Source organism: Aspergillus thermomutatus, assembly GCF_002237265.1.
Source record: "Aspergillus thermomutatus strain HMR AF 39 chromosome Unknown NODE_55, whole genome shotgun sequence".
In the NCBI taxonomy this organism is placed as follows: domain Eukaryota; kingdom Fungi; phylum Ascomycota; class Eurotiomycetes; order Eurotiales; family Aspergillaceae; genus Aspergillus; species Aspergillus thermomutatus.
In genome coordinates this window covers 60888-72509 of record NW_020798104.1, presented here as the reverse complement: position 1 = coordinate 72509, position 11622 = coordinate 60888, and the positions used below count along the sequence as shown (strand labels likewise).

Sequence of the window (11622 nt, the reverse complement as noted above, 5' to 3'; positions counted from 1 at the left end):
TGGCGCAGTCATCGATGGGATAGAGGGTTCAAGGGGCCTACAGAGTACATCAAGGCTACGGCTGCGAAACGCCAGAGGAGCACATTCACTCATTCCCACGGCTCAGCTGTCCCGGTCTATCCTAATGCGAATCTTGGCTCAAAGCTCGGCGCAACCATATTTCGCCACGAGGCTGCGAATCCCCGAACCCCTTCGGAACCCGCGGGCCCCGACATTGTAGAGAAACTATACATATGAATCGAGCAATGCTTCAGAGGGCAGACATCTCACCCTATAACCCAAGCCCAAATCATTCCCAGCATGCATCTAATTCCGAGTCTTCGCAAAGCAACATCTACCGAAAGCTTTACAATCTTTGTTGTAGCATTTGCGGTCTTCACGGTGAGTTTTTAGTGTGATCGAGCAGAGAGGATCCATGCTGATGTTCATTGATCAACAGGATGTTTTCCTGTATAGTGTTGTGAGTTGTGCTCTTGGAAGTCAAGCCACTAGACCCATGATCCTGACCTAACCTGATTGAATAGATTGTACCCGGGCTGCCTGCGACGTTAGGTCAGCGTGTTGGTGTTCCTGAAGCAGACCGTATGGCAATCTTCAATTGTGAAGACTATCGCTAACCTACTGGTGCAGAACAGAAATGGGTCTCAGTTTTACTCCTCATATATGGGGCGGGACTATTGATCGGGTCTCGTACGTGTTATTTGATCTTGGTCTTCTATGGACAGGCTAATATCTTCTAACAGCTATTTGCGGCTATGTCGCGGATCGTGTCACTTCGCGGAAAATACCACTCATGGCAGGGTTAGTTGCATTAGGCGGGGCAACTGCGTTGCTGTGTGCGGCACGAGCGATTGCCTTGTGGGTTATAGGACGATTTGTTCAAGGCGTATCTGCAGCGGTTGTGTGGACCGTGGGTCTTGCACTCCTGGTTGATACGGTTGGTGATGCTCGGATTGGAGAGGCCATGGGCTACGTGGGCATCGGCATCAGTTTGGGAGTATCGCTCGGACCGATCCTGGGAGGAGTGTTGTATAATTTTGGTGGCTTCTTTGCGGTGTTTGGGCTATCTTTTGGCTTCATCCTCTGCGACATTATATTTCGCCTCGTGATGCACGACCCAGCAACGCCAGCTAATGAAAAGAACAGCCGCTGAACAGTCATCGTCGCTAACAGCTCGGAAAGCCATCCGGTCTTTGGAAGCCCCGAGGCCCAGCATGTGCCGAATTCGGAGCAATCTGCCTCGAGGCCATCATTGCTTGTCCTTCTCACCACTCCCCGAGTCCTAGTAGCGATGGGAGGCTATTTCAGTCAGGCAACCTTGCTGACGGCCTTTGACTCGGTTCTGCCATTGTTTGTGAAGTCGACTTTTGGGTGGAATCTGTTAGGAGAAGGATTGATCTTTCTTACACTAGCTGTGCCGGCTTTTCTGGAACCTCTCATCGGGAAGATCGTCGACAAGAGGCATTCGGTGAGAAGATACATGGCGGCCGGAGGCTTCCTCCTGGCTGTGCCGGTTCTTACTCTGCTACGCTTTGTGCAGCAAAATTCAGCAGGTCATATAGTTCTTCTCTGCGTCCTCTTGTTCCTGGTCGGCGTGAACATGGCAGTCATCTATCCACCTTTGATGGCGGAAATCACAAACACTGTCACATTGAAAGAGCAGTCGAACCCGGGAATTTTCGGCAAGAAAGGAGCCATGGCTCAGGCTCATGGTTTAATGAACTGTTCCTACGCAGCTGGAAGCCTTGTCGGTCCTATTTTGGGAGGAGTAGTGAGAGAACAATTTGGTTGGCCTACAATGTCGTGGGTATTAGCAGTGTTTAGTGCGGTGGCCTCCGTTCCAGTCGCCCTCTTCCTTGGAGGATGGATTCGTCGATAGACTATACGTTCGGAAAAAGTGGACCAGCTCGGACAGTTCAACGCAGGAAATCCCCATCCATACTATACTCGGGGTCAAATGGTTATTTGAAATATAAGGGATCGATTCCACCCCAGAATAAGGAGTGAAATTTCTGTAAATTCCTCAGAAATGTCGGCATATGATGACATTCATTTTAGAAACTTACGTACCCCGCGACTACTATAACAATGTCATAGAACAATTGACCATACCATTTCCTTGTAGACCTACTTTACTGAGCCAGAGATCTGAGATTGATGTCTCTAGTATTTCTCGAAATCTCCTGGAAGAAGACGGTGGAGCTATGCACATGTGCATGTGTATGATATTCAATTGTGCAGAGGCTAAAGACACGGAAGCACCTTTAATGGCATGAAAAGGCATACATCTGTATATCTATATACTACCTAACATCAATCAACAAGATCCCAAAACCCAGCTGGAGAACTGCGTGATAATTTCTTCGGATTCTGTGAACCACATGGCGGCATATGTCGCCACACCCATAGACAAGGCGATGCTGACAGCAACCTTGCTGAGAGAACGGCGCGGTTTTCGGCTTCGATTGACCTGAAAGTCAGACCACCGAGGGAAGATGGTACGCAACCAGTACTTGTACATGGGATCCGGGTAAATGAAGGTGTTCTTTTTGGTGACCGGATCCATCCACCAGCTCTGGCAGCCACTGTTGAAGACCAGCCGTTTGAGCTTTCCATGCACCCACTTCAGGTCCCGTTCCTGTGCCTCCGGCTTCACCATAATCGAGTCCGCCCTGCCACTCAGCACGGGCCGCAGCAAGCGACAGGTATAGTTGATCTGGCATTCCGAGTGAAAGATGACAGAATGCTGACCAGTGGCGGCATTAGGACCATAGAGGATGAAGAAATTGGGGAAACCGGTGACCACAGTGCCTTTATATGCCTCTGCGCCTCCGGAGGCATCCCAAACTTGGTGCAAGTCCTTACCATCAACACCTCGGACACCAATAGGATAGAGCCACTTTTGAGTCAGAAACCCCGTCGCATAAATGATAGCATCAGCAGGATACCGATCACCGGCATCTGTTATGACGTGGTCCGGACCGATCTTCACAACCCTATCCTTGGTCAAGAACATTTGGGGGGAATGGGGGCAGGCCAGATACGTGGCCGTATTCACCCGACGTTTGCACCCGGGCTCATAGTCCGGCTTAAGGACATCACGATACTGTGGTGGGGCATCGCTCTCAATGTACGAGTACGTGGCATCGCGAATCCTCTGGCGCATAGCTGCGCCTCGGGCAGTCATGAAGAAGGAATAGAAAACGCTCTCCAACTGCCACGCCAGGTGCACCCGGTAGATCCGAGCTGCAAGCGGGACGTACTTCATGACGAGTTTGAAGGCTTCTGAGTATTTTGGATTTCCCTAGGCGATGCGTTCACAACCGAACGGTTAGACGGGGACGAATGATACTGGATATGGAGCCTCACCCGCTTTGTCCACCAATGCGCGCTCCGAACAAACTGAGCGACGCTCCCCTTGGGGCCGACCTCCTTCACCAGCTCCGGCACGAATTGAGTGGCCGATGCGCCGTTCCCCAGAACAACAATGTTCTTCCCTTGAGTCTCCAGGGTGTCATCCCAGCGAGCGCTGTGGAAGATCTTCCCCTTGAAGGTGTCGGCGCCCTCAATGTTGGGGATGAACGGGCGATCCAGGGTCCCAATAGCGCTGATCACCACGGGAGCCACATGCTTAACGACCTCCCCGCTGATCGTGTCTTGGAACGTGCACACCCACAAGGACCGCGCCGAGTCCCAGACCAAGTCGAGGCATGTCTTGTTGAATCGGCAGTGGGGGATAATGTCATATTTTTCAGCCACTGACAGAAAGTCTATCAACTCCAGATTAGCAACAAGCCACGCAATAGAGGGCAGTGGCGAGCCTACAGTCATGTAACTCGTCGCGGCCCGGGTACGTGGTCGACCAGTCTGGCTTCAAAGCAAAACTGTACGAGTAGAAGTGACTGGGGATGTCGCAGGCGCATGCAGGGTACCGGTTATGCCACCAGGTCCCTCCGATATTGTCCGATCTCTCGTAAATGGTAAAGTTATCGTGTCCCAACATGCGCTTTAGCTGAACGGCCATTCCAAGGCCAGAAATGCCTCCGCCAATGATAATCACTTCCTTGGACTGATCCATCGTGAGAGTCAATTCTTCCGTCTATGCTGGAACTGAAGCCGTGGTTGATAACCCTGCGGACGGTTGGGGTGGAAGGATGCTTTGATGGACATAGCGAGGTCTCAGGCTAGGGGTCCAACACGTTCTATTTATGAAGACCAAGCCGTCGTTACCCATCTTACTGCCAGAATGCATGTCTGCCTTCAATTCGGCTCTGTCGCCGATCCACCGGCAGTCTTGAAGTTTCTGTGGGGTAGAAAAAGGTCAGTCCAACCGCTCCCGACTTTGTCGTCGCTTCCACTTGCCTCCGTCGTTGCAAGTGCTGTCCTGACGGGGAAGATTGTTACCTGACTATTGCCCTAAGCCGCTGAATGTTGGCTGTATTCTTGTTGCTCGTCTCATTGTCACTATCCATCCCCACCACAAGTGACTCGCTTTTGCCAGTGGTCATACATTTCTCCCAGGAACTTTGAGTCTGCTCCAATCCCCGTCGTGGCTGGACCTTTACACTTGGCCGATTCGACTAAAGGATTTCTCTCTCGGCCCTGTCAGGCTCACACCTTTGAAGTGGCTAGTCTGGGTTGCGCGACGGAGTTATGCCGGTACTACCTTCAGCAGATCACAGGACAGAGACTATGAGCTGTGATCAACGTGACTGCTCGATCTGGCCCAATGGCTTCTATATCACATTTACGTGCCTTCAGACTTCATCGTCTAGTCGCGAGTATCTACCTGAAACGCCTGGAATAACTGTCAAGTCAAGTGTGACGGACGCCTATCGACACGCATAAATCTCTATTCTCACGGTTGTACCATAGATTCCGCCAACACCGTCTCCCCTTGTCGGAGCAATGTATCTCGACTGTAACTAATCCCGGGCAAGTCCGTCCTTTATACCATTCACAACACTAGCCGCCCCTATAGCGCCGGGGTCCGGGAGACCGCCCTCTGCGACGAAATGATTCCTGTTCGCATAGCTCGCTCTGCCCAATACCGGAGCCAAGCTGCGCGTACTCTCCGCACCGGAGACGGCGGCAGCACACGCCTTCTTGAGATCCTGTTCTACCGCAAATGTTCCAATGAAAGGGATCAACGCGTCCATGAGGGTGCGGTGGCCTTGTCGAGCGGGCGTGTATCTATACAACTCCGCCAGGCCATCCTGAAGGGCTTGGGACATGGCAAAGGCCAGACCATCAGCGGATGAAGTAGCAACATTTCTAGTCGCGATCGCATTGGAGACAGCGTTGAAGAAGATGGCGTAGATCGCGCCCGAGGTGCCGCCCATGCCTGTTCAATGACGGACGCGATATGTCGGAGGACAAAGGAGAGGTCGAGGGTGTCTTCAGGGGAGCATTTGAGTTCACGAACAATGACTAGAACAAGTTTTAGGAATGGCCTAATGGCACGCTGAGGAAGAAACGGGGCCCTCTTACCGTTTACCCCGTTCACAAGGGTCTCTCCACAATCTCCGTCGCCGGCAATGGTATCGTATCGGGTGATGAGGGGTTCTGTCTCGGTGATGGACCGAGCAACGGCGGCGATGACTTTCTCAACCACGCGCCCAGAAACTGTGTAAAGCGGCTCTGCCGAACTGGTAGTCCCTGCCACTGCAATGGGCTTGACGATTCGGTTCTTGAGACCGTCCAAATCGGCCTTGGAAGAGGAGGGCCAGGCCGGAGCGGTTGTTGGCGCACCCAAAAGCTCGTCAATCTCTTCGTCCAGACCAAGTAGAGTAACCGAAAAACCCGGTGCATCCAAAGATGGCACGAAAGTTCCCGAGACGATACGCTTGATCCTAAAGTTCTCATGGCGGAGTTGACAAGCGAGCTCGTCTGCAATCACATTCAATTCTAAAATACTCAGGCCTCCAAGATTGTTCACCATGAGAGCCATTTCCTGCCGCTGCTGGGGATACCAGCGCTGTGAGCTCGGCCTTGTGAGCATCCGGAGGACATTGGAAACAGTTTCTTGTAAGCTTGGAATCGCGCTGCGCTGAACGCCGGGCTCATTGTGGATCCCCATCCCATACTCGAGTTCCCCGAAAGGAAGGGACTCTTGGTCTGCGCGTTGAGGGACGCTGCAACGATCCAGACTGACCCCAACGGTGACTAAAGAATCGGCCACCGTCTGAGCCAGGTGAGTCACTCGAGCGAGATCTGCTCTACCTCAACTGTTAGCATATCTACTCTATTTCTTGGGATTCAAAAGACTCACCCCTTAGCAGCAGCAGCGCCGGCGACCTTATGGACGAACACGACACCAGCCATTCCACGTCGCCCGACGAGACCGGGGTGCTCAATCGAGACATCATCACCAACAACAACCACATTGACCGCGCGACCATCAGCCTTGGCCTTCTCGACGGCGAGCCCGAAGTTGAGCCTGTCTCCCGTGTAGTTCTTCACACTGACCAGTGCTCTACGTTCTGTCAGCGAATGTGACTGCTAATCTCGAACGGCGAAGAAACGTGAAGATATGGAACCCACCCTCGCGGAGTACTCAGCGCGTTTAACCCACTAAGAATCTGCTTCGCCGACGGCGAGGCGAAGATATTCCCTGCTACGCAGATATCCAGCATACCTTCACCGAGGTAGCCAGCATGCGCAGGCTCATGGCCCGACCCACCTCCAGAGAGCAGAATGACTTTCTGTGATTCCGAGGCTTGCTGACAGAAGAGCACTGGCTGGCATCTTTAGTATATCTTATGAGTTGACGGGAGGAATCCTCGACTCCGTACCCTTCTCTGATTCGATCAACCGTAGGGCAGGGTCACGAGCGAGCTGCGCACGCAGTGCCCTATCAACGGGTACATCAACATCATTTATAAAATGCTTGCCTGTCTTTGCGTGTCAGAGGGCTGGAATCTGCTTTTTAATGAGGTATGGATTACCTAGAGACATTGGCAGGGGTCCGCAGACTCTGAATAGATTCGAGCGGGAACAGCAGCGACAGGACAAGAGACGACCGAAGCCTGGAGAAAACGAGATGAGACTAGATACGACAAGGGAACTACGATAGAAATGTGGAAGCTGCTGGGTGAACACTTATACTTGGGCCTGTGTGGGAGTACGGGAACGTGCTGGGGAGAATTCTGATAGTCGCAATATGCATACTAAGTGTGCCACATTGTATGACTTGTCCATGGATCCCACACAGAAGTAGACAAGCCACGGGAAAGCTCCTTCTGGCCTTGTGTGTCTGGATGAATTATACTTTGCAGCATCATCTTAGATATGGTGCGCGCAGACGGTGAAATTGGGCAAGTGGAAGCACTGGGGAAACCCCACCCCACCCTGGGGATACAAAGAGTTAGATATGTTGATCGAATGTGACTCTGTGCCTAGGTGTGAGCCACCCCTTCAGCCAATAACCTTGTCAAGGGTAGTGGTAGTCATACCGGCGAAAATAGCGTATGTAGTCTTAGGGCCTGTGGTCAAAACGCGAAAATGGTGGCTCGACCTGGGTTATGTTACTTACTCCTTTAGACATCAATTGCGGTGTCTATTTCCTCTAACAAAACCACTAGCTGCAAACAATTATCCTACATCTATCCTACTGCTACGTTGATGATTACTGATAAGGCCTACCAAATTTTCAGGCACCAGAGTTATATGAATATAGCAAACGGTTCCAAGTCTAGATGATGGACAGTAAAAACACACAATCGAATCGAAACCTGGCTAGCGTCCACCGTAGAGCTGCGAGGGTTACAAGTCCACGAACTCATGACGTAGAAGACCATCCTCCTTCAGCTTGGATAGATATCTCTGTACCTTGACCGCCATAACCGGAATGTCATACCCAAAGAACTCGTAGGCCGCTTTACCAGGTAACGAGTGACCGAAGCGTTTCAGACAGATGCCCGCGTCCGCGTAACGTTCCCATCCGTTAGGCGCGTACGGCTCGATGACCACGGCGGGAATGCGATGGCGCTGTAGCGTTGCACGCTTGTACTCGAGGGACTGCTCCTCAAACAGGCGCTGGCAGGGGAACGACACCACTCTGCTCGCGATATTCTGCTCCTTCAGTCTATCAGCGACTTCTAGCGCGAAGCTGAGCTCGGCGCCCACGCCGATCAGGGTGACATCCGCATTGGTATCTTCCTCGAGTACGTAGGCTCCCAGGGCAACACCGTCACGACGAGTCAGTCCCTTCATTCGGGGAACCTTGTGGCGGGAGGTCGAGATGATGGACGGAGTACGCTTGGCTTGAATCGCCGCAATCCAGGCCCCGGCGGTTTCCTCGCTGTCACCCGGACGGATGTAAAGGATATTCGGCATGGCGCGAAACAGGCTGGCCAATTCGATGGGCTGGTGGGTGGGCCCGTCCTCCCCCATCCCGATGGAATCATGGGTGGCGGCGTGAATGACCTGGAGGTGCTGGAGTGCGCCCATGCGGACAGCGGGAGCGGCATACAGATAAAACATGAAGAAAGAGGAGGTGACCGGGATCAAGGCGTTGGGGGCATACGCGGCCATCCCGTTGGAGATGGCTGCCATGGCGTGCTCGCGCACACCGTAATGGATATATCGACCGCGGTATTCGCCATTGATGCCGCAAGCAGTGCGGAGGCCAGGGGGTTGGAAATCGACCTTTCTAGGCCAGGCCATATTCACAGACGGAGATAGGTCTGCAGTGCCAACCATGAACGACCTGCATTTTTCGGCGATGGGGGTAAAGACAAGGCCGGACGAGGCACGAGTGGCTGTGGGAGTTTCTGGGAAACTGGCCGGGATCAGATCTTTCCAGTTCCCAGGAAGCTCACCACGCATGCGGCTCCGGAATTCAGTCCCCAACTCAGGATAGTTGTCACAATATGTGTCCACCAGCTGGTTCCATTCCCGCACCAAGGCCTCACCACGAGCGGGTAAGTCGGCAAAAAATGCACGCACACGATCACTAATGATGAAGTGTTCTTCGGCGTTGAACCCATAGGCGATCTTCTGAGCTGCAACATCAGCCGCACCAAAAGCAGCCCCGTGGGCGGCAGCTTGACCAGCAACTTTGCTTCCAAGACCAATGACCGTGTGGCAGTTGATGAAGGTAGGCTTGTCGGTAGACGCGCGAGCCTTCTCCAGCACAGCGACGATGCCCTCAATATCGAAGCAGCCGTCCTCGACATCAATGACGTCCCAGTTACAGGCGCGCATTTTCGCATTGATGTCCTCGGTGTTGGTAAGATCCACCGAGCCGTCACAGGTAATCTGATGTTGTCGTAGATGATAGTGAGGTTGTTCAACCTCAGATGCCCGGCGAAGGAGATGGCCTCGAGGGCGACACCCTCCTGGAGACATGCGTCACCGACCATACACCAAGTATGATTGCTAACAACGTCGAAGCCAGGCTTGTTGAAGGTTGCTGCCAGATTCTTCGTGGCCATAGCCAAACCAACCGCGTTCGCCACGCCCTGCCCCAGGGGGCCCGTCGTAACTTCAATACCCTCATGCTCGATCTCGGGATGCCCCGGGCAGAGCGCATCCACACGGTCCGAGTGGTATGACTTGAGCTGTTCCAAGGTCATGGCCCTGTATCCCGACAGATGGAGGAAGGTGTATTGGAACAAACACGTATGGCCGTTGGACAGAACGAAGCGATCGCGATTGAAAAAATCCGGGGAGAGGGGGGCATAGCTCATCACGTATTTCCAGAGGGAGACACCGATGGCGGCCATCCCGATGGCACCGCTGCGGTCAATGAGTTTGTGATTTGCAAGTTTGTCTTATCCAGAGAGAACATACCCAGGATGACCACCATTGTATTGCTGGCAAAGATCGGAGATGAGTAGACGAAAAGTCTTCAAGACGTGGTCATGCTCAGTGGAGAGTTTGTGAACAAGAGGAAGGGCAGATGCGGTCATGTTTCACTGAAGCCTATGGGCATATATCAAGTTCAGACTATGACTGGAAAGAAGTGATGGAAACAAAAAAGAACCTAGGAGAGAACGAGGAGAGGAAGAAACATTAAAATGAAGACTGATCCTGGCCACATCTCGTCTACATATGTCGTGTTAGACGGAAAACAAGCCTCGGGGAATCCCCGAATAGCTGAAGGCTGCCGGCAACTCGAAGCGCAGCGCCTAGGGGTGCATGGGGTTGCTAAAACCACTTCCCCCGCGTTTTGACCAAATACATAGAGCAACAATCGCCGGCAAAAGGGCACAGGAAATTAGATACATAAAGTGTCATCCCCGCCTTCTCATTCATCTCTCCTCCCTACACTGACAATCAGACACATTTCTCTCATTCAACCGCAGGCTTTGACTCACTCGGAAATCACAATCTGCAGAATGAATGAAACCGTCATTCAGACTAGTTTTCCCAATCCTTCGCTGCAGGTTACTGCTGACCATAACCTGAAGCAAGTGGAAGCTCCCGTCTATGCCCCAAAGAAGGGAGAGGTGCTGCTCCAGGTGAAAGCTACGGGGATCTGTGGGTATGTGCCCGTTGCTTTTTCTCTTTCTGCGCGACGTTGTTTGGAAATAACCCGTGAACAGGTCGGACATCCACTTCTGGAAAGCCGGTCGAATCGGTTCCCTCCTCGTTGAAGGCGATTGTATTCTGGGCCACGAGGCTGCTGGCGTTGTTTTACAGGTCGGTGACGGCGTCACCACCTTGAAGCCAGGTATGCTGCAATGGACAGAAGACATGGAAGAGCCGCTGGACCTGACAGACATAGGTGACCGCGTGGCCATCGAACCCGGTGTGCCCTGCGCCAACTGCTTCTTATGTCGCGACGGCCGGTACAATCTCTGCGAAGAGGTGCAATTCGCGGGGGTTTACCCTTACCACGGCTCGCTACAGCGATACAAAGTCCACCCGGCTCGATGGCTCCATAAGCTGCCAGACAACGTTTCCTACCTGGAGGGGGCGCTGCTTGAACCCCTCTCCGTCGCCATGTATGGTGTCCGCAGTGCTGGGCTAAGCCTCGGGCGTGGAGCAGTTGTCTGCGGCGCTGGTCCCATTGGTCTGTTGACCCTGGCTGCTGCTCGTGCGTCCGGTGCGCACCCGCTTGTCATCACTGACCTTGACGCCCATCGCTTGGACTTCGCCAGGGAGTTCGTTCCGGGGGCAATGGTTTATCAGATCAATCGGGACCTCAGCGCTGAAGGAAACGCCAAGGCAATCCGGGCATTGTTCGGAGACGACGAGTATTTCCCCCCCGCGACTGTTCTGGAGTGTACCGGTGTGGAGAATAGCATCTGCACCGCTGCTTATACAGTGCGGCGCGGCGGCACCGTCATGGTTATCGGGGTAGGGAGGCCGATTATGAATAATCTGCCATTCATGCACATCTCTTTGGCGGAGATTCGGCTGCAGTTCATTAACCGCTACTGTGACACGTGGGCTCCAGCTATTCAGTGCTTGGCGGGCGGGATTTTGAGGGATTTGAAGAAGTTGGTGTCTCATACGTTTCCCTTGGAAAGGGCCAGAGATGCCCTGCAGTTCTGTTCCGATACCAGGAATGGCGGTATCAAGGTTATGGTGGTGGACGAGGTGGATGCCGCTTTGTGATTTCTTTCTCTTTGTATCTTGACAGGGGCAATGAACCACTTTCAGTAGATGTAC

The 11622-nt window shown here is 53.0% G+C and overlaps 5 protein-coding genes across 5 annotated transcripts; 2 read left to right on the top strand and 3 right to left on the bottom strand.

Moving 5' to 3' along the window:
• Positions 1-300: 300 nt before the first annotated feature.
• On the top strand, positions 301-1879 carry CDV56_107025 (MFS transporter; the record flags this gene model as incomplete). Its single annotated transcript, XM_026760644.1, has 6 exons — positions 301-381; positions 440-460; positions 525-582; positions 631-690; positions 744-1056; positions 1174-1879. 6 exons carry the CDS (start codon positions 301-303, stop codon positions 1877-1879), a joined length of 1239 nt encoding a protein of 412 aa, XP_026615882.1.
• A 438-nt stretch (positions 1880-2317) lies between these two features.
• CDV56_106906 (flavin-containing monooxygenase) lies at positions 2318-4078 on the bottom strand (the record flags this gene model as incomplete). The annotated part of the gene is made up of 3 exons (XM_026760525.1): positions 2318-3304; positions 3370-3770; positions 3826-4078. 3 exons carry the CDS (start codon positions 4076-4078, stop codon positions 2318-2320), a joined length of 1641 nt encoding a protein of 546 aa, XP_026615881.1.
• Positions 4079-4925: 847 nt separating this feature from the next.
• CDV56_106745 (uncharacterized protein) lies at positions 4926-6957 on the bottom strand (the record flags this gene model as incomplete). Its single annotated transcript, XM_026760364.1, has 6 exons — positions 4926-5344; positions 5491-6218; positions 6272-6475; positions 6544-6736; positions 6795-6893; positions 6948-6957. 6 exons carry the CDS (start codon positions 6955-6957, stop codon positions 4926-4928), a joined length of 1653 nt encoding a protein of 550 aa, XP_026615880.1.
• An 807-nt stretch (positions 6958-7764) lies between these two features.
• Positions 7765-9914, bottom strand: CDV56_106581 (uncharacterized protein; the record flags this gene model as incomplete). Its single annotated transcript, XM_026760200.1, has 3 exons — positions 7765-9261; positions 9387-9741; positions 9796-9914. 3 exons carry the CDS (start codon positions 9912-9914, stop codon positions 7765-7767), a joined length of 1971 nt encoding a protein of 656 aa, XP_026615879.1.
• A 429-nt stretch (positions 9915-10343) lies between these two features.
• CDV56_106484 (NAD(P)-dependent alcohol dehydrogenase) lies at positions 10344-11568 on the top strand (the record flags this gene model as incomplete). Its single annotated transcript, XM_026760103.1, has 3 exons — positions 10344-10489; positions 10551-10678; positions 10733-11568. 3 exons carry the CDS (start codon positions 10344-10346, stop codon positions 11566-11568), a joined length of 1110 nt encoding a protein of 369 aa, XP_026615878.1.
• Between the last annotated feature and the right edge of the window lie 54 nt (positions 11569-11622).